At 39.7% G+C, this 25,580-nt stretch overlaps 1 protein-coding gene across 4 annotated transcripts in view; it reads right to left on the bottom strand.

Moving 5' to 3' along the window:
- Window positions 1-3,832: 3,832 nt before the first annotated feature.
- CAMK4 (calcium/calmodulin dependent protein kinase IV) overlaps window positions 3,833-25,580 on the bottom strand; it is a 220,865-nt gene continuing 199,117 nt past the window's right edge. For 2 of the 4 annotated variants that reach the window (XM_028102834.2, XM_088023424.1), the window contains 4 exons: window positions 24,522-24,597; window positions 19,827-19,953; window positions 15,257-15,409; window positions 3,833-13,878 (listed from right to left, as the gene is read on the bottom strand). In XM_028102834.2, the coding sequence (XP_027958635.1) occupies window positions 13,447-13,878; window positions 15,257-15,409; window positions 19,827-19,953; window positions 24,522-24,597 (788 nt within the window). In that variant the 3' untranslated portion in view covers window positions 3,833-13,446. The remainder of the gene's footprint in view (window positions 13,879-15,256; window positions 15,410-19,826; window positions 19,954-24,521; window positions 24,598-25,580) is intronic. The other 2 variants (XM_028102836.2, XM_028102835.2) reach the window with 2 other exon arrangements.

The raw sequence follows: 25,580 nt of genomic DNA, 5'->3' as shown, positions 1-25,580 counted from the left end.
AAGTAATGCATTTCATGGAATTACTCTCTTAAATACAAAATGTTTTCTGGTCTCTGGAGCCTTGAGTGCTTGCTAAATGGGGACTTCTGAACATTAGAAATAAATTAGTTTGTAGTTGTTAATAAAATAAAAATTATAGCCAAAAAAACTTTTCCTTGAAAGATGACCCCTTTCAGGGGGCAGTGAATGAAACAAAAAAATATAATCTGCCTTGTTAGGTGGTTGATTATTTTTTTTTAGCTTATAGCTAGTTTGCATCAGAAACCTATTTATGCAGGAAATATTGGCATAGTACTGTTTTCAGTACACATTACCTATTTTTTTAAGGACATAGTTTCATACAAAAAATCATAAGTTATCATAAGTGATACTTTTGCATGAAGTTTTAGTTTGTATTGATAACTCTTGATTAACCCTTGAAGTTTAATGCAATACTTAGCAAAAATAATTGCGGGAACTTAGTGTCTGCAGTGATGTATAATATGAACTGCTAGAGTGTCTTCATTTTACTGTTCATCGAGGTTGGATGTATTTGAAATTGTAGATTTCTACATGTAAAATTATCTCCCAGTAAAAATAATTTTCTTTCTTTTCCTCTCTCCTCCTCCTTTCTTTACTAACTGAAAGGCTTATTATCAGCACTCAGGTTGAATTAAATTCACATCTCAAACTAAAAATTCTGCAGTTGAGGTTGCCCCTGGGGAAGATAGGAAAACATTGCACAATTTAAGCCCTTAATTGTATATTGAGCTTTTGGGTATGAGTAATTTCCTTTGATGTAGATAAGAGCTTTACCTATTGACTCAAGAGCACACTGGCGCCCTTAGAATCAGTGGTTAAAATCCAGATCCTTTTACTTACATGGATACTGCAGCTGTCTCCACCTTACGGGTAAATTTTGAAACCCAGAGAAGTTAGGGGACTTTACCAGGTTTCCATCAGAATGGGTGTCAGATAATCACTTGTGTGGTGTATCTCCATTGCCTTTCTTACTTAACAGCTCCTAGAAGGTGGGATCTGAGCATACCAGAAACATAGGAAGTTGGAATTTTAATTTCTTCATAATTTTGTTGTTTCCAAAGATTTTACATGTATAAATAAAAGTTCATCTCATACAATTCAATAAAAGCTGTACTATATATAGATTTTATTTTTTAAGAAGTTTATAATTCTTTTATGAGCCAATATGTAAAACTCGAACCTTTAATAAACTAAAAGCATGTTTTAATATAAGCTGTATTTATTTTTAAATTGCTATGAAAAATATCAGAATAAATTACTAGACACTCTTATCACTGATACGGTCTGAGTTGCTTTAACCTTCAATACTGAAAAACAGTTTCATATGTGTGAACTTAAAATATGTAATTTAACTTCCTATATTCTTACAAAAGAAAAATATAAACTGGAAAATAGCGATTAATAACTCATCTGCTAACCTCTCAGCAAAGCCTCATAGAATATTAGCCCAAATACTGCTGACTTTTGATTTGCTTTTATGTAGCCGGGATGATGATGAATGTGTTCTTCCCTTACTACGGCAACATATACACAGGGCTTACTGTACACATATTTAAATAATGGTGTGAACTTGATTAGGAATTGTGATCATTTCATTTGAAGTTGAAGAAAGCTGGAAGTGATGACACAAAGAGACTCGATCTGTGTTACCAGAAAGTAACTATGGATGCTGTGGGCAGCATGCAGTAGAAAATATGACTATTAAATGGTTTAAACAAACTGAGTTATCTTTCTCATTTAATAATGAATCTGGATATAGGTAATTGAGTGTTTATCAGTTCAAAGATGTCAGGGCCAGAGTTTCTGCAGTTCTTATCTTTCTCTCATAATGATAAGGTGATTGACTAGCCCTGAAAATTACATGCACATTCAAGTCAAGAAGCAGGGGAAGGCTTGGCACCACTCATTGGTCTCTTTTATCAGGAAAGTAAAAGCTTTCCCAGAAACCTCCACTAGCTTTCCTTTCCAGTAGTCTCTGCCACATGACCACCGTTGCTGAAAGGGTGGTTGGGGAGGCAAGCACAAGGATTTCCAGCCTTTTGAAGAGAGGGATGGTGATGAATGACTCTTTGGATAGCCAACATAGCATCTCTTAGGGGGATCAGCTCTGGAAAGTGGGTGTAAAGCTCCTTCAGATGTCAATAGGAAACGGATAGACTACCAAAATAGAAATGAAAATAGCCAAGTAGTTATTCACTTCATGAAAAATTTATTGGTCCTCCTTTTCATGGCAGACACTACATAGCCATCCTGAGAAGTGATGGAGCTTCTTCTGTACATTGTCAAGGGCTGGTGTCACATGGCATTTAACACGAATGACCTTTGTTTCTATTACCCCGTAATATTTTCAGAAAATATAATAGGTACGATTATATTACAGATAATATAATAATAGAATATGTTATTTTATTCCTCTGGAGCAAAGGGTCCGCTACAGATGAAGGCTTCTCTAGCTATGAGATGACAGAAGATTGCCGGGAAACAGGAACTGCAAATGTGTCCGGGAGGTGGGGGGTGGAGCCGTGCTACTGTGTTATCAGCTGTCCGGGTAATTAGGGGGCTGTACTGTTCTGCTGGTAAAAATAATGGTGGAAGCATAGCGTAAAAGTACTAAACGAGGCTTTTTACTCCTTATTTGGATAGTATTCTTTTTCAGGAGCTTTACCTTCCTACTTAGGTTTTGCTTTTGTGACATCCCTTCAATACAAAGCAGCTGATTTTTTAATTCAAGGAAGTGGTCTCGAGATTGTACAAAACCAGGTTGAAATAAAAAAAATGTGTTTATATAAAAAACGGACTTGCAGATGGGAGAGGTTTTTATTTTTCTCTAGCATTTCCCTCAGTTGAGAAGTCATTGTTTAGGGTAAGTGTCTTCTCAACAAAGCAAGGGTTTTGGACCTAATGGTAGTAGCAAGCCACGGTTCTGAGAGCAAGCCCCTTCCCCTCAGATATTTCATACAAATGCTTGCTCATTGAGTGGCCAAGCTTAAGACTCGGAGCTCTTTTTACAACTCTTGCAATCAGCTTCTAAAGAGTGAACGTGCACTTTTTTGCCTCTCATTCTCAGGTCCGGTAGGTTTGCAAGCATCATCATGAAGTGACCACTAAATACCATTTGGTCCAGCAATGAGCAACGCCACATTAGGATTATTTCCTTAGGATAGATGTTCCCCAATACAGGAAAGGCTTTATGTAGTATTACTGAGAAAAGAAAAAGAATTGAGACTGAATCATTATGCAGCTATCATAAATGTTTGTGATGATTATATAGAAATGGTTGTGCTATAGGGATACATTGGTACAAAAAAAGTTATAATACAATTACAAGTCTGTAAGAAAAAAGTCACCTAATGCTAGAGAAAAAACAACAGTGCTTGCCTTTGGAAGGTGTTATTGTGATTTTCTACTTTTCTGTATTTTCAAATTTTTATAATGAAAAATCAGTTTTTCTCTGAAGTGCTGCATTTAACTTTTATCCAGTGAACTGACTTGAACAGACAGGCAACCCAGGTCTGTTCTCTTCCTCGCCACGAACTGTGACCTCTGATAAGTCATTGCCTCCCTGGGTCTCTCTTCTCTTTAATAAAATGAGCTTGTTGGATTAAGTGATGAATAAGGTCCCCTTTTAATTTTAATAATTTTAGGACTTCATGACATCACTGTATAGTGTTTAAAGAGGCTATGAAACTCAAAGTGTAATTTCATCTCAAGAGAATGGGAAAACAATTCAACTCCCTATTTCACAGGTAAGGAGAATGTCCATCGTGTCACTCTTAAATTGTAGTAACGCTTCAAATCACAGAATGCAAACTTTCGGTGGGCTCTTCGATGATTTATTATCATACCGTACATGCAAATTGCTTTACAGATTTCGCAGCAATAAGGAATATGCTTCTTTTGGCATGCTCTGACATAGCTGGGTGAACTTAACACAAAGTAACATCGGCCCTCACTAAGGTCAATTTCAACAGTCTACCAATATCCATTTTGCCACACGTCACATATTCTTCTTTCATGTTCCTAGGAAACACCAAAAAATGAGCATGTTTAGTCATTTAATCAGGTTATCCAACCTGAGTCCAAGAAGAAGCAGTTGTCTACGGCGTGCATGTCCTCTGCCCCGGGCTTTGGGCAGTGGAGAGCGCCAAGGACTCTGTGTCCCATCTGTGGGAAGCAGGGACCCACGGTCAGTCACTGCCACTGAAGAACAGGGACGCTCAATCAAAAGCAAACGGGCATGATTTTGATGAATTCTCTACAAACATTTTCTGTATTTACATTATGGCCTAGGTCAGCTTACATGTTTATCTAAAAAATATTGTAATAGATCTCTGTATGAAGGAGTCAATAGCACCATTTTGACAGATTTTAGAAATGAAATGTTCACAGCTCCTTTTGCAGTACTTTGCAGTCAGACATCGGGAAGGCGGCCTGTGACCTTGGCTGTGTAAACTGAAATTTCTATACTGTATCCTACATGCGCTTGTTTCTAGCTAATAGCAGTCTAAACTATTGGACACGTAGATTCCCTGTATATAACGGTATCCCATCAATAGAATCCTCCATGCTGCTCTGAGCTTATGTCCCTTGAGTCCAGGAAACTTTCAACAACCGCGAAATACAAATTGTTCCTCTAGGAAAAACGAGACAAGACATACCAGCTCATTTCACAAGCCTGAAAAACCCTGGAAGTATTCCTTTCTCAATGCCTGCTAACTTGGGTTTTCTGTGCACTCACAGTAGCTCTTAGCTTCTCTTCGTATCTCTTAAGACAGTATCTGCCTTTGCTGCTTGTCCATCGCTTGGATCATAGTCAACGTTTGTCCCTTCTTTGTCCCAACCTTTGTTGTTTCATTGGCCCTGAGGAGTCCTGCAGTCATTCACTACTCACAGACAGAATCTGAGACAAGCCAAGTGGCAAGACCACTAGAAGGATAGATATCGTGTAATCTGACTCTAGTGGGTAAATATTTTTTTTAAAAGTAAGTTTCTTGGAGGTCAAATACTGCCTGCCATGAGTGATAGAAAAAGGGATTTATAGAAGGCTGTGTAAAGAACCAGAGGGGAGGGGGAGGTAGAAGAGAGACCTTGACAGGACCAGCTTGATGTCTGGGGAATGCAGTTGTGAAAATTTCACATCTTGTTGTCCGAGATTTAACTTTTTATTACAAGTTGTCTTGAAGTCTAAACGTTCAGGATGATTTATCCCAGTGGGGATCGCCCTTTCAGGTCTGATAACTTAAAGGTGAAAATAACTATGACAGAAGGAACCTTGACGTGGGCCTCTACTGGCAAAACTTCAGCAAGTGGTTAGGTGATTTTCTAGAGTCCCAGGGAGTTATTCAGATACTGGAGTTCTGCAAAGCTTACTCAGAAATCACTCATTGTTTACTCTGCTTTGTCAGTGGAGACCTCGCCAGTGCAGTTTTTGCTTTTAGTGACAGAGGCTTTGCTTCAACAGGTGACTTGAAAAAATGTCTTTGATGTGTTGGGTGTTTTTTTAATTCTACTTAGGAATGCACCGAATTAGCCAAGCTCCATGTAGGAGATCCCAGAGGGCTAGATGCTCTGAGGAAATGCTGCACACTTACCTACCCAGAATAAGAAAGGAGGTCTGTCTAATTTAAACTTTGCACAAGATCCCAGGCTTTTCTGCAGACTTAGTAACATTTCCCTGTAGAGGTTAGCCTTTCACGCAGGTGTTGCTCCTTCACCACTGGGCCTGGCATTTCTCCGCTCTGTAGACTTCTCAGCCAGACCTGCCCCCTTCTTCCTCCCTCCCTGCAAAGATTCTCCCCATCCTTCAAATCCAGCCTGTGCTCCCATGAAGCTTTGCTAGATCATCATTACAGGCAGAAGGGAGTTTCTCCTTCTTTCCATCCCTAGAGGATGGATTAGATTTAGCATGGGCTGTGTCTGTACCCCTGTTTTTTCTCTCCCAACTGCAAAGCTCACTCCTAGAGGGGAGCTCACTGGGCTTAATTCATCTCTGAACTCCTTCATCGTACACAACTGTTTCTCAGTGAAAGTTTACAGAGAAAATGGGTGCCTGGGAAATACTGAGAAGCTTCAAAATTGGCACATCATTTCCTTAAAGTGTGCTTGTGATGTAGGTCTAATATCCCCTAAACTAGTACTACTGTTTAATGTCTGGTTCTGAGAGGAAACTTAGCTGTTGACTATGGTCTATTCATTTCTAATTTCTAAGGGAAGCAGGTGACCCAATTATTGAGAGAAATGTAGAAATGTGAATTTAAGTCTTAACAACTGCCTTCAAGCTCTGACCCATCAATAAAGATGGGCAGGTGGGAGCACAGAATCCTCATGGTTTTAACTCTTCCCTGTCCCATTCCAGTAAAGTCTCCTTCTTACACACAGGAACTGTGCGGAAGCAGCAGACAATTCACCTCTTTTTTTCCCTGAGTTCTATAGTGTATCCCAGTGGTACATCCTATTATTAATTACTGCAACAGTTTAAAGAAAACAGCATATTATTTAGTTAGAGTCATGATATCATTTTAGATGTTCCTAATAATAAGCTGATAATAGCTTTTCTATGCAATACCTCATTTGTAACCTTTTGGCTACAGATGTTCAAAGTCAACATGCATGCCTACATTTCTCAATATCTGGGTTACCTGCTTCCCTTAAGGCAGATATTGTGGAATGAATCATTTCTCTGTGACAGAAATAGACTAAGAGAAGGGCCCTTCTTGGATTTCTAAATATGTAAGAAAAGTAAAAGCAAGCATTTATTCAAGGCCCTCTCTTTTCGAAGAAATGAAGTATCTCTCAGAAGATCCCTGAGACTGGGGATTGGAAAGTTGCTTCCTTACGTTAAAGAATTGGCTGTTTGCCTGCCCCTCAGCTACTGATGAGCCCACCATGGTCATTGAAAGCCACATAATATATTATTTCCTAAAAATGATTAAATGAAAATCCAGTTGATATAAATTACTTAAGAACATTCTGAAGGATTCAGAACCAAAGGGCTCTCTTATTTCTTAGTTTACTAAAGTAACAGCTGAAGATTGACTTAAATATGAGCAAATATCAGTGTAAGATATCATTTACATGATTTTAAATATAAAGATCAAATTTCTAAAACATGCTCAAAATGCTAGAAAACTTTTTAATTCCCCTCTCTTAACCAGGTCAATTCATACTCTAAATTTCTTTTTTCAGGAATGATGCAATTTGGAATTTTTAATTCTGTAGGGATATTTCACTGTTAAGTTGTATATACAGCACAATTATTGTTGTGAGACCATCTGCAACAGAAACAAAGCTCTCCTAGCTTCCTCTGGGAAATAAGAACCTTAAGCTAAGTAGAGGAAACTATGGGAATCTCTATTCCTAGATGTCAGCAAAAAAACATGGGGTGCCATGAAAGACCAGGGTCTTTTTTTTTTTTTTTCTTCTGTAGAGAGTCAGATAAACATTTTAGACTTTGATGGGCCATCCAGTTCAGTCTCTGTTGAAACTTCTCAACTCTGTCCTAGTAGTGTGAAAGCAACCAGACAATATATAAATAAATGAGCATGGTCGTGTTCTAATAAAAACTTTATTTATAAAAACAGGCCTCTGGTGGATTTGGTCTATGAACCATGGTTTGCCTGATTCCCAAAAATTGTTCTTTGGAGATTTAAATGTATTTCCTTGGGTAATGAGGGGGAAATTGCTTTTTAAAAAATGTGCATATAAGTTTTATATGTATATCATAAAAACCATAGATAAAAGAATGATTGATATTCAAATAAGAAAGTATAAACAGTAACTTCTAACTCATGTACTAGTAATAATACCCTTTGCCTGATACCCTTAGTTCACTGGGCATAAGGAATTACTTAAACCCCTGTCAGCTATTGCCACTTAGTGAACTCACAAGAAATTTTAAAATTTCCAGGGAAACACAGCCACATCTATCAGATATGGAATGCAATACTACTATTGTGTTGTTTGGGCCTAACTACTTAGTAAATGGACATGTTAGATAAATTTTTTGGCTTTGGGAGGACCATGAAAATAATACTGAGACTAAGGGTGTACGAAGAGAAACACCTTGAGAACTTCTAACGCAAGTAATAACCTTGACAATAAAAAGTAAAAATCATCGCTCATGAATATGCTATTTGTACCTTATGCTACCGTGAGTCGCTGCATGATAGGCGATAAAATAGGTCCGGTTAACAGGAGGCATTTATAAGATGACAGTTTTCAATTTATAGTGATACTTACATCCTTTACAAACCAGATGAACTACTATACATGGTTCAAGGAAAGGACAAAGAAAGGACTAACCTAATAAATTTTTATCCACAACTGATTGTCAGAGAGTGAGAGCACTTGGGGAAAACAACAGCTTTCAAAAATTCGAATGTGAAGCCTATTGTATTTGAGTGCCCCCAAATAATCTTTTAAATGGAAAATAAATATTATTTTCAACTGACTGAAGATGAAATACCTGTCATTTTAAACAATGAGTCATAGCAAAGATTACACAGATGTAACCATTCCATATCCATGGGTTTTCCAGGTCAATCTTCAAAATGTGCTGAAAACACCTATTAAATGAACAAGCATGATTTTGTAGCCTTAGCATTATTGTTTAGTTTCAAACTAAACTCTGGGCCACCAAGGGCCCCGCATTTCTCCAACAAGTCCGGGATCCTCCTTCCAGGGTTTTAGAAGATCTCACAAGCTGAGAGGGCAACCTGATGGCCAGAAGGATGGAACAAAACATTGATTTGGGAAAGGTGTTAGCAAACCAAGACACGGGAAAGAGTAACTGACTGGTGGAGTCCCATTTTTTCATTACCGAATAACAGGAATATACCAATATTCAAATAACATCACTTTCAGTCAGAGCATGGGAAGAGGTTTCTTTCCATTTGGCTCATCTGAGCTCAACCAGGTCAGACACACCCGGAGTCTTCTGAACAATGTCTGATTCCTGCAAAGGAGTCAGATGGTCCGCTCTCATTCAAGGCTTCCATCTTGCTCTATGTGGACCTCTGGGCCACGTGAAAGGGAAAAGGCTGATTCTTGAAAGAAGTTAAAATCATGCAATCAAATCCTCTAGAATATATCACAAACATTTATGAAAACTGGAATTTTAAACAAGCCAACATAAATTAGTCAAGTTTGTTATTGCTCTCCAAGGTAAGTATATAAATGGTTGGGCTTTGTGAGCTGAGATTATATTATCTGATCTCAGGTGATATTTGAACGGAGTAATAATGACAAAAACTGGCCCTTAGTAGATCAAAATGTAGAAGGAGGAAATGCTGAGCTTGGTAAACATGGTGGGTAGCTGGTATCTCTCCAGTGGTCTTTTTTTTTTCCTTATTTGTCAAGGAGCCAGAAACTCACCCTGAGTTGTGCCAGGGGAAGAAAAGAACTTTGAAAAAAATGTATAGAAAGTTATTGGGTACATTTCTGCTTATCATATGCTTATGAATATTATAATGCCAATATTGTGTTTACATGCACATAAATGTTTTTAAAAAACACAGATGACATACATAGAGTCTAGCCATTAAGCAGTACTTAACCAGTAAATGCTCAGATGTTAGCAATGACCCTAATATGAGGAACATATCCATGATGAACATTAAGGAAATTGGAATATGACCTAATAGATAGTAATTGCAAGGATATTACAAATCCTATTATGTAGGCAAATGTCTGGAAACTTTGCACCATCTAAAGAAGACCTACATAACCAGACTGAATACTCTGCAATGACAAGTAAATTACATAATGGCACTGTAGTTATGTAAATGACTCTGCTCAGTATATTTATTTCAATTTTATGTGAAGTCAACCTTCATCCAGAAAAACCTAGTGCTGATTCACTTCGTTGACTTTTCTTTTTTTTTTCTTTTTTCATTTGCTTTGCAAGAACAATCCTAAAATCGAATAAATGTTTTACTAATTTTATTCTTTGCCTTTTCTGGCATTTACTTCTCTTTTCCAATTTGAAATGCAACCAGATGCTTCTGTGAAATAAAAACGGAATTATGAGACAAAATGGCTCTCTCTAAATCTTCGGTTTGTAGGCAGCCCACCAGCAGTTACCTTGCATGTGAAACTGGAAATAGGGGTTGCTAGACATTCTAAATTACAAAATATGCTTAAGATACTATGTAATTGAGGTCACAGTAAAAGGCAAGTTATTCCTTTCTTTTTTAAGTTTGCCACTAAAAATGGCTATAGAACCTTGAGGATTACTCTAAAATAGCAGTATGTAAGAACATTCTAAGTCTTTTGAATCCATGTATAATGGCAGTGTTGATTAAATCGTTCTAAGGAAATCTAAAAAATGCCAGCCAGTGGTCATTCCCATTTTGGGGGTTACTGGGATGATATCATCACCCTCATTTAGTAAATTTAGTATGTTTCAGTAGATTTGTAGAAAGAAAAATTGCTTGTTAAAAAATGATGCCCAGCTTAGTCTAGCCCTACAAAATCCTATTAACATTTTTTGTGCAGTCCCCCCCGAACGGGGACCCACGGTTGGCTCACAGTAAGTTTTCATACACAAGAATACTACTGACTTTATGACAGTGCTCAGGAGACTCTAGCCGGTGGTCAAGATTCCAGGGCCCAAAGAGGGATTCGAGGGACTATGGCCAACAGACAGTGTTGCGATGCCCAGGAAAGGACTGTTTTCTAAAAGTCATGCTGGGAAACATCCCTTTGAAGCACATGATTAAGCAGATGTGGCCAAGAGTTTTTACTTATTTTAGTCTATGACACTTTTGAACCATTTTCTGTTTGGCCTCCTAGGCTCATCCATGTGAAACTGAAGCAGCTCAAATCCAAGCATAGGAATCCATGGGTCATTTTGCTTAAGAAGTACTGCAGAACAGTTTCGTTCCAATACATTAGCCACTAGCCACATGTGGCTATTGAGCACTTGATGTACTAAAGGTATAACATATCCTCCTGATTTTGAAAACTTAGTATAAAAATTCAAAATTCAAAATATCTCATTAAGTTTTCATATTGATTATACAATGGAGTAACAGCACTTGTTCTAGAGGATAACTTCTACAATCATTCTAATTTCTACCTCATTTATGTACTTGTGGGATAAATGAGCTCTTTTAGTTTTGAAAAAACCAGTAGGATTCCAATTAGACTTTTTTAAAATGGGAAAATAATTCAAGATTGTCTTTCTTCACGGCTCCTGCTACACAGGGCCCCGCGGTGCAAGTCAGGCCTGAGCGATGGAATGATAGGACAACTGCCCGCCCTTGGAACAGTGTGGGGGTGGGCCAGGAGGGGCAGTATGTACTGATCTTCCAACTAATTGCCACTTCTAAGACAATCCATTTCCCTCTCTTCTTTCCTTTTCCAATATATGGGACACTTACCCTGTATGCCTGTTAAGTCTCATTAGGAAAAGTACACCAGGCAATTGATCTTCTTACATGGAAATGTTAATGCTTAGTGAAAAAGGCATTCTTAAAGGTTAAAAATAGTGAGCCCTTTACAATTACTAACATGGAAATTCTGAGAGAGGATAAAGAGGGAAGGAAAGAAATGGGGGAAGTGGACAAGTACTCTCTACTAGCTAATAAAAATAAATCAAAACAAAAAATATTCTTCTGAGCCCAGATGATGTGCCCTTAAGAGCTTTTTCCTCTGTCCATGTTGATGACCTGCCAGGCCCCTAAACTATGGGTGATGAGAAGTCCTACCTTGTTTTCTTTTCATGAGAACAGTAGTAAAGGAAGATTTGCACTTGGAAAGCAGAATGTCTCCCAAGGTCCAGTAGCCCCCCCAGGAACCGGAGATTTAATTTCGTTTTCCAATTTCATAGTTTTGAGAAAGAGCCAAAAGAATTTAAGATCTTTTTTGATGAGGACTTTTCTGTGACAGTCATTTTTACTGTCGTTTTGGTCTTTGAGAACAATCCTTTTTTAAAACTGAGGAAAACTTAAAATGAGGCATAAATCGATAAAAACGTTCACTTCAACTCAAACTAGAAATAAATACGAGGTACTTGGAATTTAAGTGTGATTTCTATAGGGGGAAAGTGTTCATATGAAAATCAAAGAAAAATACTTTGAAAAAACATTATGGTGAAGTATTAGGTCTAATGTTACAGCTTCTCATGAGTCTGATTTGAAATCAGTGCTTTCTTTTCATTTTTTTTTTTTTTAAGGTAAACAAAACGTTGCACTGTCCTAAATTTCTTGGCATGGAAACTAAAAACTACATTGTAAAATTTGGGCACTTCTATTCCAAGCATGAAAAAAAGATATGACAGATTTTCAGAAATATCTTTAGTTCATAAGCAATATATCTAGATAACCAGCAATTGAAGGAAAAAAGGACTTTCATAAACAAGGTTCCTTAATCTAGTAAAATCAATAATGAACGATCTTATAATGGAATATTATTCTCACTCTTTTCAGACATTCTGGCACCAGCCTATGGGGTAGATTTTTCTAAATATATGAAACTTGGAAATAGTAGAGTTTATCCATAAAAAGGTCACTGTCTTTAAAGTTGTAGAAACTCATGAATAAATCCAATTTTATCTGAAAATGACAAGCAGTCAACCTTTGTGAGAGTAAGTCCAGCGCTTAGCTCCTTTTCTTCCCTCGATTTCTTTAGCCCACCTTAAGTGTTGTCCATGAGAAAGAAACTGTATTAGCAGGGGAAGGAAGCAGTACATCCCTCAGCATGAGTTTGTAAAATGCTTTCTCCAGGATTGTAAAATGGCAGGATTTTGTGATAGAACATTTTTGGTTATTAGTAATACAGTGTGTATAAATAAGGACAAAATAAGAAAGCATTCTCTACACAAGCTTTAAGGGCATTTTGTTTCATGGCCCTTACGTATGCTTCAATTTCTTACCATTTTAAGTGGGAATTTTTTTTTTTTTTGTATGTATCATAAAACTAACCTGTAACCATCTCCTTGTAAACAGTTTGAACACATTGGACAGTTTGAGCACATTGAAAAGTATAATGCTGTGAATGCCATGGGAACACGTCTTAGAGCACTACCTAATATTAGTTAAGCAAGAGTCCAAAGGAATTACTGCTTTATGAAGAAATCCAAAGGATTATGATGACTAGGTTTTCAAAGCAAAAACAATTTACTAGTTACTTCAACGTGTGCTACTGGTCCCTGAACATGTATGTTTTTAAATGTTGTGTTTACTTGCAATTTCAAATTTAACTCCTCGGCATTAGGTATCCATTACATACCATAGAAGACACTATTTTTTCATAAAGCAGTCACATGCATGAATTTAGGATTACCAACTGATAGATATGTATTATTTTTTTGCACCTCAAAAAACAGAATCACTATAGTGCATATCATGCTTCCACACCTTCCTTGCTGAAGGACAAAATGCATAAAGTGCCAGAATTTGGCTTCCAGTTTGGAAAGAAGCCAAATCAGTATTCTGGCAGGACCACGTCATTCTGCTGAGCTCCAAATCCCAGAGCCGGGTTTTCTTGCACTTCTTTGGGGACTGCTGCTTCCTCCATGGTCTTCAGCTTCTCCTCTACTAGGCCCTCATCTATTTCCGGGGCAACCGGCTTTATCCCATCCTCTAGTGCCTTGGACACCATGTTGGTAGCCTTTCTATCCGCATCTTTAGCTTCCCCTACGGCCTGTACCTTCATCAGCTCAGCCTCTGCCCCGTCAACTGCCACCTGGGCCCCACCTCCTTGAGCTTTCTCTCCTTCCGAAATAGCTTTAACATCTTCACTGCCATCCTGGGTCAGAGCTGGCGCTTGGCTGGCCTTCTGGCTCTCTTGGATGCTGCCGTGGCTGCTGCCAGCACTGCCCAGCCGGGAAGAGGCCACTACGGCCTTCACCGCTGCCTGATTGGAAATAGACAAGCGTCAGGTGTTACGTCCACTTCCAGTCCTGAATCAGAGCTCAGTCTCAACTTTGCATTTAGGGAGTTTGTTGTATCTGTTTTATATGTTCAAAATATATTCTCAGATGGTTGAATGAAAACTTGTCTGGAGATGAACAGCAAAATCTTTTTTAATCTAAAGCCTACTGTATTTAATCACCTGGACAAGTGAAAGCTTGGATAAATGTGTTTGCCCCTGGATTACTTGTTTGCAAATATTTTGGACTTTGTTTCCCAAAGTGTTTCATGGAACACTAGTATTACACGACAAAAGAATTCCATGGTCAAGTTTGTTTGAGAAGTCCTGGGTTAAGTCAAGGTTATTTAATCCAAGGTGTTTCAAATCAGTTTGACCACACAACCTTTAAGGTTTATTTACTTTATCAGCCTGTAAGTGATTATTTTTGACCCTCAGCTGTTCTCTGAAATCCTCTGCAGCTGTAGTAAGTCTTAAACACCATTATGTAAGAGAAAATCATCAATATATATTCCATATATATTCTATACAAAGATATATTTTGGATAATTTTCTGTATCATGTGAATTACAGTTGACCTTTGAACAACATGGGTCTGAATAGCAATGGTCCACTTATACGCAGATTTTTTTCAACAGACACATTGAAAAAAATTTTTGGAGGTCTGTAACAATTGAAAAAACTCACAAAGTGTGTAGCCTAGAAATACCCAAAACATTAAGAAAGAGTTAGGTATTATTCTAAGAATATAGCACATAATACATATAACATCCAAAATATGTGTTAATCGACTGCTATCGGTAATGGCTTCCAGTCAACAGTAGGCTATTAGTGATTAGGTTTTTGGGGAGTCAGAAGTTATAGGTAGATCAACTGTGTTGAGGAATTGGTGCCCCTAACCCCAGCGTTGTTCAAAGGTGAGTTGTATTTTAATTTTTATCAAGTGTGGGAATTTATTTATATTACAAAATACAGGTTTTTAAAAAAGTTTCCCAATTTTCACATATTCAGAAAGAAGGCAACTTTCTGAATAAGTATCAGTTTCCTGAGCAATGCTGTTTAAGCAGTTCAGTCTTAATTAAATGAGAAGCAGTGATCATATATTTGGTGAGTAAATCTCAACCTATAACACATTTCCCTTTATTAACAATGAGTTCTTATGAGAGAATAACATGACCCTCAGTGGCTTTACACCAGTATTGTTGGGATTTCAAGGCAGGATTTTCCCTGGTACCACAGGAGACTGAATAATATTAGATGAAGAATAAATGGAATTATCTTTAATAGTTCAAGCTGAGAGAGAGATTTAAAAAAAACAAAACAAAACACAAAACAAAACAGAGCAAAACAAAACATATCTTACCTTAAGCTTGCGCCGGGCATTGAATTCTTGGAGCTTCTTTTGAGCAGTATCCATGTGTACAAAATTGGCTGCTTTACCTGTGACCCATGGGTGCTGGAGAGCTTGGAAGGTAGTCAGCCGTTTCTTAGGATCCAAAACAATTAGTTTTCTGACCTGAAATGATGAAGAACCATAGATTTCTTAGGGAGATTTTTATAGTGACCCAGCCTGTGAACTTCTAGGTTTTATTCTATTTTCCTAGCAGTACCACTAACTATACCAAAAAAAAAAAAAAAAAAAGCTTTTAAGCCCTCAGTGGTCACTGTAAGGATAGCTTCAGGTAGCAGTCGCTGAGGGGGCTGAGAAGACAGTGGTGTGTGCCACCTGAGAAGCCAGACTGGCAGGTGGCTTTCCAAGGGAGGTCAAGGAAACAGGTTCTTGGTCGCCTGTGGACTGGAAGTTCTTTGAGGGAGAACCAGCATCTGAATAATTCTAGGCTGTACTTAGCACCAGTTAGATTTAGAACTTCAGATGCATCTCAATGGGGATGGAATCATCGTGCATTCATCATGCTTTCTGAAGGGATCTTTTTAAAAAGATTTTATTTATTTGTCACAGAGAGAGAGAGCACGAGCAGGGGTAGTGGCAGGCAGAGGGAGAAGCAGGCTCCCCGCTGAGCAAGGAGCCCTATGCGGGACTCGATCCCAGCACACTGGGATCATGACCTGAGCCGAAGGTAGACGCTTAACCGACTGAGCCACCCAGGTGTCCCATCGGTGGGGATTAAATGGCAACAAAGAGATAGTATAGTTTTTATGCTTATTCCATCATTCTGTGATAAAATTCACTCTAATACCTTGAAGGTTGTGAAGGAATAAGCCAAGTGCTGGAGTAAAAGGGTGTCAGTGGTTTAGGGGTATGATTTGTTTAAAGGACTAGATTCAAACCATGGCAGACCATTCTGGGAGGTTGATCCCTGAGAATGAGCAGATAATAAACTGCCAGGAAGATCAACAACCAAAATAATCCCTGGCCCTGGGCTCAGAAGGGGTAACCTGGAATGAGGTAGAGACTGTTAAGAGTTAGGAGGCACGTTCAAGCTCTAGTTACATCTCTTACCCACTTTTGTGAGTCTGGACAAAGACCGACATACGAATTGAGTGCCTATGGACATTCTCCTAGGCCCTTTTCTTATATGATCTCTTTTCCACCTTAATTCCTTTGTAAATACATTCTTACATACATATAAAAATGTTTAAAAACTTGTGTAATTCTTTCCATAACCTTATCAACTTGGAACAATTAGCTCCAATTCATAAATGAGGGATGGAAGGAAGGTCAGAAAAATTTAGTGCCTTAACTAAGGCCAGACAACTTGTAACTGGTGGAGGCTCTATTCCAACTCAGGTCTGTCTTACCTCAGAGCTCATCTTGTGGCCACTACACCGCAGTGCCTCCAAGGGCAGTCCACCCCTCTGGCCTTCATCTGCCCATGTGGCAAATGGGGGCTATGGGTGATATAAGGCCTAAGGTCTTCTCTAACTCTGTTAAGCTAACAAGAACTGAGTACGGGCTAGCACAATCAGGCAGTAAGTCAAAATAAGAACAAATATCTGGTTCTCCTCTTCTTTTCTGCAAAAGTTGCAAAGAAATGTGTGTTTGGGGTAGAGAAACAGAATTTGTAGAGGGCAGAGATGTGAGGCTGCTTACGCTAAAAATTGGGAGGCACAGATGATTAAGGAAAATGAATGCACAGCAGTAAATAAAAATCTGCTTGCAGTCATAGCTGTCACCTGTGGGATACATGTCCTAATAATTTCGTACAAACGGTACCTAATCCTTAACAATTCACAATGAGATCTTTCCCTCCCATTTTCCGATCATCCTCATCTTCCTCATCATTACCATCCTCCTCGTGAAAATATGAAGAACTTACTGAAAGTCAGTACGTACCCCCAAATTCCCACCTGTTGGCGTTAATCTTTGCATTTGAAGATATGGATGCACTGAACTGTCAAACTTGCTGAAGGTCAGAGAGCCCCGTGACCTTGTCAAGATTCAACCCCAAAGCCTTGCCCTAATCCTACAGCCCCCCTTACAACCTGACCTTACCACTCATCGGCACTGTTCCCCTGCTGATTTCACAATAGATGCGGGTGCTGCTGATAGGTACACATCTGTGGTACGCAAGGATTCCTTTAGTGCTGAAGTTTTATAAATTTATTAGCTCAAAGGTAAGATTTAGCTGAATGAAGGCATACCACAGCTAACCCTTGTACCCATTTGATTTTTTATTAGCGATGAAAGAAATGGAAGGAGGGCTATATAAAGGAACTATTAGGGAGTTAGTTGGTGGTAGTCAGTTAACCTGCATTATAGCCCTTAAGTCTCCCAGCAATCTAGAGAAAGGTACTGGAATCATCCCAGAAAAGAAAACTAAAGCAGAGAGATTAGATAACAAGCCCCAGGTCACACCTCTAGGTTATGACCAAGAGGGCTCTTGAATCCAGATATGTCAGACTTTAAAAATCCATGGTCTACTTCCTGATTCATCGTTTCATTCAAAAAACAGTTGCTGAGTCTGTACTCTACGCCCAAATGGTACTAAGATCTGGGCACACATGTCTCGACCTCTCCCAGAACTTACAATCTAGCTAAAGAAGCTCTTCCCACAAGTAAATATAAGTCACAACCATCATGAAAGAGTAAGTCCAGGGGGCAACGGAACAATGTGGCAGAAGGAACAAAGCAATTGTGGGAAGGAGGGATTGCTGGGCGGTGGGAGGGGGGGCAGACAAGGCCACCAGGAGGATGTCAAAGGCAACTAGGGCTTGACAATAAGACTTACTCATGCGAGAGGGGTATGTGTGTGTGTGTGTGTGTGTGTGTGTGTGAGAGAGAGAGAGAGAGAGAGAGAGAGAGAGAGAGAGATGGTGGGGAGGGAGAGGGAGGAAGAAAGGAGGGAAGAACAGTAGGGTAGCGGCCCACATCCTGAGCTACCCTGATGAGGGACTGGTGGGTCTGGTGCCCTGGAGTGAAGCCCATCAGCGGACAGGGCAGCGAAATGGGTAGCATGGGCAGGGTGACAGACTCCTGACCAGTCTAGGTGGTGCTATGTAGATCTGGTTACAGATTTTGGATTTTACCCTAAGAGCCTCAAAGCAGGAGAGTGACAGGATGTGGTTTATTTCTTAGGCCCTTCCTCCGGATCCTGTGTGGAGGCGGTGGGAAGGCCACGGGGGGAGGTGGGGAGGGAGATTGTGGCAGAGGTCCCACAGGAGAGGCTGGGGCGGGCGGGGGCAGTGGTGGTGGAGTGGAGGGGAGTGGATGGCTTCAAGAGGTATTTAGGAGCGTGGGGCCTGACTTGCAGGAGGAGTTGGGAGGATGCCTCCACACATCACACACACTGCCCCTCTGCCTGGCCGTCCTGAAAAGTCATGGTCTATAGGGGTTTGTTCCATGAAAGAATATGGATGGGAAGGAGGAAATGTTTGGAGGGAAAAGAGCATTGGCTGGAAACCTGGATCATTCATTCTGCTGGGAAGCTGTGTGACTTTGGACAATCATTTCACCTTTCTGGGCTTCAGCACCCTCAACTCTATTTTTTTTTTTTTTTTTTTACTTGAGAGAGAGAGAGAGAGAGCATGAGCATGAACATGTGTGCGCGCGCGCACACACACACACACACACACACACACACATGCACGCACGAGCAGGGGGGAGGGGCAGAGGGAGAGGGAGAAGCAGGCTCCCTGCTGAGCAGGGAGCCCAAGGATGTGGGGCTCGATCCCAGGATCCTGAGATCATGACTTTAGCTGACTTAGTGACCTTAACCAACTGAGTGACCCAGGTGCCCCCAGCACCCTCAACTTTTAAAATGAAGGAAAGACTAGATGACTCATAAGATCCCTTGGAGAGCTAGCTTTTGTGGTTCAAAAGTCAGGTTTTAGTTATTTCTGTGTGGTTTTTCTCTAGACAATTGATGGGTAATGTTTTCATCCCAAGCTAATCTCCCCTTTATTTTAGAACAGGTGGGCCATCTTGCCAGAATGTATGTCTTTCCTTTATGCAAACAAACTTCAGTGTTAGCTTAAGCAAGAACCCAAGTAAAACAAACAAAAAACCAAACAAAGTGAACTATCAGTAGACTGTAACTTGTTTATGATGCCCCGTAAGGTATGATGGGACTTATGCTAATATTGCGATATTTCAGTAAGTTTGAACCTTTCAAGATGCAATGTTGTTTTATTCAAAGTATAATCAAATCTAGGTAATCTAGGGAAGCCCTGTTAAAATGGAATTCTAAATTATGTTTGAATTCACTCAGTACAGCTGGCTTCAAAAGCAAGGTTCTACATTGACTAGGTGGTAAAATCTCACTAATACTGCAGTAATTTTTAAGTTGTGATAATTCAGCAAGTGATGAGTCAAGTATCTGTTTTTCTGTGATCTACAAGAAAAATGCATTATGTGCATTGTTTTATTAAAAATACAATTATTAAGAAGGGCAAATTTTAAAAAGGACACTGCCCATTAATTAGTTAAAAATGAATGTGAAGATTTTACTTCATTTTGTTTTGGTCACACTTACCAGGTCCTTGGCATTTAGAGATACTTCATCCCACCAGGGGGAGATAAAGTAGTATTCACAATTCAGAATTCTCCTGAACATGAACTGATCACCTCTTTCATCATAGAATGGTTCAAATCCACAAAGTCTAGAAGGACAAAAGATAGGGAATAATATGTCTTTAGAAGCCTAAATGTATCTCATCAAATTTTTGCAGAAATTCCAGACTGTCCTTTCCAAGCTTCCTGTTATGAATGCAAGTCTCCTCAGCACAAGTGTGTAACTGCCTTGTTACAGTTCACTTTTGACTGTATAAATACACAATCACGTCCTCTGGAAGTAAGAACAGGTACCAAACTGACTTAGAATTTCTAAATAGAGTTTATAATAACATCAATAATTATGATACAAAACAACAACAAGGATAATAGCTAACATTATTACAGGCACCATGCTAATGACTTTCTGCGTAATTTTTTCACCGGGAATTGAGAAGACAGATTGATTAGAGTTCCAATTTATTATGAAGTGGAAGAATCAGGGTTTTTTTTTTTTTCTGAGCTTTTTAAGGATTTATTTATTTATTTATTTATTCATTCATTCATTCATTTTTGAGAGAGAGGGAGTGAGAGAGAGAGGGAGCATGAGCAGGGGAGAGGCAGAGTGAGAGGGAGAAGCAGGCTCCCCGCTGAGCAGGGAGGCCCTAGGATGAGCACATGGGGCTCGATCCCAGGACCCCAGGATTGTGACCTGAGCGGAAAGCAGACACTTAACCGACTGAGCCACCCAGGCACCCAAGAATTAGGATTTTTGAGAATAGAGAAATTAAGAGGTAGACAGAAAAGCTTTTTGTCATTTTTATTCAGCCCCATTCACTGAATTCCTCCATAGAAATGAGTCAAGTATTAGATTTCCATCCCAATCCAGTTTGAATTTCAGAGTGAACAAAGACAGGAAGTAAGACTTTTGTCAGGAAATGGCCTTTTAAAACTTGACACAGTGAACACATGTGGCCAACAGAGATGAGCAGCTAGCATCCATGCAGCCTTGTGTGTGACCCTCACTTCTGTCTGTCTTAAAGACCCACATTCACCTTCATTTTGCACTAGAGGGTCAGCCTATAAATGAATGGGGAAAGTGGGAGAAGAGAAATAGAGCATCATCTCTGGCATCCTAAAGGGAGAGAGGAAAAGTGTGTTGTCGGTCGGGGCCCACCAAACCCTCCACTGTTTACAGACAGGTACAGGTTCTGAAATCACTAGGGATCGAAAGGGGACTATAAATAATAAGTCCCTCCCAGGGCATGTGTTGTACTGAAGAAAAAATGGGGGGAAAAGAATGAACACGTTAAAAAACATTCTCCCAAATTCTTCCTTCAAGCTGGTCGTGTTGGTGCAGAGCATGAAATGTTTGAGTGTATTCTAGTGCAGTGGGTTTCTACAGAGAAACATTTTCTCACATCCTTTGCTCAGGGAACACCCTGTTGGGATAGTCTTTGTCTTTTTTTAAATATTCTGGAGCCAGCCAGGAAAAGACAGGGCTTGGCAGTGCTGAGTCACAGACTAGGGAATCTTCCTGTCCCATTGCAGCAGTCTACACAGAGAATCCTGCTGCTCCATAAGGAGAGAAGGGAGCCCAGGTCCACATCTTGACAAGGAGGTAGCTCAGCCTTACTTGGCCCTCCTGTGCCATCCACAGCACTAGAAAAATATAGCCTATTGTTGTTAGTCATGGAGAAATTAGCTAACATTCCAGGCTTAGTTTAAGAAACTCTTATTAAGTTTCCCCTTCTGGAAATCTAGAAAGAAACATGACAATTCAGAAGGTACAGTGCCCAGATGCCTTTCTCACTTCTCAAACAAGCCTGTAAATGTGTGCACTGGTGATGGAAGTAAGAAGTTTATGTCATAGCCTGAAATGCCAAAAATGGAAGCCATGTGACATAGAGCAACACACACACACAGGGCAAAAAGCCTTCAGACATGGAAATATTTGAATGATGACAATGATAGTTTAGGAGGATATTAGGATTATCCAGGCCTGAAGTGTGAATGTATACTAAGGGAACCTCCAAGCCACTGGGCAGAACTATAGTGTTGAAAGGTGAGAGAGAGAGGCTGAATCTCTGATGTTACTGGGTTCTGATTCTGACCTGAGCATTGCAGTAGTTGCTTTTGTCTGTAGGTACAAAGGGTTTAAGTATAAAAGGTAGAGGGGCCAGAATTCCTGTGAGAAACAACAAAATGGCTTTCATTTCCAGTCTACTGTCATCCTTAGAAACAGAAAGGTCATAGCACAAAATAGCCTTATGGAACTTTTAATAATAATAAAGGAGATACATAGGTCCAATGGCCCGATCTTGTAGAAGTGTCCCAGTGAACCTCACCTGGTGGACTTCATCAGTTATTAATGAACTACAGATTAGATAAAACCACCCTGGGCTTAGGGGCTGACAGAAGTGAGGCCAGCACTAAAGGACATTAGTTGTAAGCAGCATTGATAATATATTTTCATTTGGGAGCTACCACTGCGCACTTTGAACCAACAACTATTAATTAATGACCTTAAGTGAACAAAGGGAAAGGACCTTGACCGACTTTTTTTTTTTTAAGTAGGCTCCACATCCAGCATAGAGCCCAACGTGGGGCCTGAACTCACAACCCAGAGATCAAGACCTCAACAGAGATCAAGAGTTGGATGCTTAACCAACTGAGCCACCCAGGAGCCCCAGGTCCTTGGCAGACTTTTAAAATTATTTTCAGGGCTATGATAAGATGTTTCTCCAACAATCACATTTTTTTCTCTTCATTTTCCCTGGTCAGTGACCATGTCATGGAATTTTACTCATTCCGTTTTTCAGGTTCTCAGGGTGAATGTGATGTAGTTTTTCCATCTCTCTGAGTTCTTGTACATCCTTAATGCTTCCCCCCCTCACCCCCCATCACATTTCAGCATGAAATTGCAATTGATTGGGCACACTGCCATTTTAGGGGCAAATCTGATGCATTATTTGCATGGTTTGCATTTTCATTTGATGTCACCTACCTAATTCAGGAGCCAATATTTTCTTCCCAGTATAGAAGTGATCTCAAATGTAAGCTGAAGGAATTCCATGATGTGGCCTCAGGAATTCATTTTAATAAATTAAGCACTTATGATGACAAGCACATTGTCTAACAGTTTTGCACTTTCCTAAGAAAAAACATGGTTATCTACCTCTCCAAATGTTTTTCAAGCTTTAGTATATTCTGGATACACAAGGAATTCAACACTGAAACTATCTTTTGACATTACGTTGTAGCAGATGGCTATTTACTGGATTGCTTGTTAAACATTTTTGTCTTGGCTACAGATGACTGAATATACCCAGGTGAACTTAGAGTTTACTAATTTGTTTGGGGGTACCCTAGTTACCTTCCTTCTAGCCCTTATTACCTAGACACTGCACTTTCTAAGATCACTATTAAATTAAAAAAAAAAAAATCCCAAACCTCTTCCTGCTATGGACTGAATTGTGTCTCCCTAAAATTCCTATGATGAGAAGTCCTCATGTGATGGTATTTGGAGATGAGGCCTTTGGGAGGTAACTAGGGTTCGATGTATTCATGAGGGTAGGCCAACTTCATGATGGGATTAGTGTCCTTAGAAGAAGAGATATCAAAGAGCTTACATTCTTTCTCTGCCATGTGGGGAACAAGTAAGGAGGCAGATGTCTGTAAGCCAGGGAGAGAGCTCTCACCAGGACCGGACCTCCTGGCTCCCTGAGCTCAGACTTCCAGCTCTGGAACTGTGAGGAATAAATTTCTGTTGTTGAAGCCACCCAGCCTGTGGTAGTTTGTTACAGCAGCCTGACCGACTAATATGCTTTCTTTTATACCCTCTAAAGTCTCTTTATAGTTTGAATATTACAGGTTTCAACAAGTAACTGTGCAGTGTCCTCCAAATGGCAACCAAATCTACTTGTTTTGAATTAAACTCTGGAACTCATTGATATCTTGCTTCTGTGGCTGCTCTTCGGCAGTCTTCCCAGACACTCCTCAGTCCTTCTTGCTTATCTTCCTCATGTTCCTCGGCAATTCCATCAATTCTTTGGCAAATTTCCTGAAACCCCTTTTTTATTAGTAGACAGAAGCTCAGAAATGGCGTTGGGGATACCAGAGAATGAGAGATTTAGCTCATCCTTTTTCTACCAGGAAAAAGGTTTCTCTGAGTTTAGGATATTAAACTCAAGGTCCTTGAGGACCTAACAGAGACAGAAAACAAAACTGATAGCCAAATTACATTAAAAACACTGCTGACAAGAAATGCCCCTGTCTGGAATTGCTTAGGAGATTAAATAGCCATCTGCCCTTTAAAAAGGAGTGATACTGTATTTTGACAAGATGTAAATAAGTAAACAAGGGCAAGTTAAATAGATGGACTTGGGTTTCACATTCGTTACTATCATCAAATAGTGAATTGCTCCCCAAATCTGCTATACATTTTACTGCAGAATGAGGTGTAGAAAAGCTCTGGACAGAAGGTCTGGCCCCAGGAAAATCAGAGAAGAAAATGCAATGCTTGTTTTCAAAAAAGTCTATCAGTAACTACATTTAGAATGTTGTAGAAAATTACAAAAGTCAAAAAGTAATCTTGCTTTTTATGAGGATTTTAAGTACCTAAGAAATATACAGCAAAGGCAAATAGTACCCATAGAGATTGCTTTTCTTCACTTACAAGATGTAGGTGATTATTCCTACAGACCACATGTCCACCTCAGGTCCATAGGCACAGCCTCTAAGAATTTCAGGTGCTGCAGGAAGAATGAATATTGTGTTAAATTGGACTTTAAACTTAACATTTACATCTCAATAACAAGCAACAGGTAAGAAATTAATTAACAGAAAGTTCAGAACAGTTTTGTAATCAATTTTGTCCCCCCAAACCAAAGTAGGGGACTACAATTCTTAACATCTATTTTAGAATAGATGTTTTAGAATATTTTGGAATAGAGAAAGTAAAGTCTTTCTGTGTTTGGGGTGCAAAGCTATTATCTTTGATAGTCTATATTGGAACATCATTCCAATCAGGTGTGTTGTAAAAGATCCCTTACTTCAAAGGGAGCTTTGTATGCAGAAAAGAAAGAAAGACAAGTTCAGCAGAGTAAGGGGGAAAATGCACAGTGATGCTACCTTGAGATCGAGATCTAGATCTGCTTGGAGCATGGAGCATCGATGCATGTGTGTATTTGACCATGTACAGGGCAGGGAGCAGGGCAGACAGTCGGAAAGACTGAGAAGCCTCAAGTGCTGGGAGCCTGGAACAAGAGTTTGAAGGGGCCCTGGCACATGCCCTAGAACTGAGAACTACATGGAGGGCAGCTGTCCCTAGTCAGTCTGGGATTATGAATGGAGAAAGGGACCTTCTCTGTGCACAAGAAGTCTGCTCCTATTAGCCCTGCTCACCACGGTGAAAACGGAAGGTCTTCTCAGCCATGAAACGGCCTTGTAGTATAGAATGATGAGACCTTTCCTGTTGGTATTATGTTGGAGCTGTGAAAATGGAGCATATAGTGGGTCCAATCGTTTGCACCAAGAATTGGAGGTGTTATTTGTTTGCCTAACTAACAAGGAAGAAAAAAAAAAGAAGTGAGAGCTTTACAATCCATGCAGAAATAAGGCTCAGACCTACAGCCCAGAGTGGCCTTTTTCTATTTTGAACAAAAGTGCTGTAGGTGTCAGTGGGGTCCCCGAGGAAGGAGCTGATTGATGAATGCTGAGGGCTCCTTGAGGGAGA

This window comes from Eumetopias jubatus, unplaced genomic scaffold (genome assembly GCF_037043125.1).
Source record: "Eumetopias jubatus isolate StellerSeaLion01/CBP00866 unplaced genomic scaffold, mEumJub1_p1.0 scaffold_5, whole genome shotgun sequence".
Classification (NCBI taxonomy): domain Eukaryota; kingdom Metazoa; phylum Chordata; class Mammalia; order Carnivora; family Otariidae; genus Eumetopias; species Eumetopias jubatus.
Note: the sequence above shows the minus strand (reverse complement) of the source record. Positions and strands in the feature narration are given on the sequence as shown.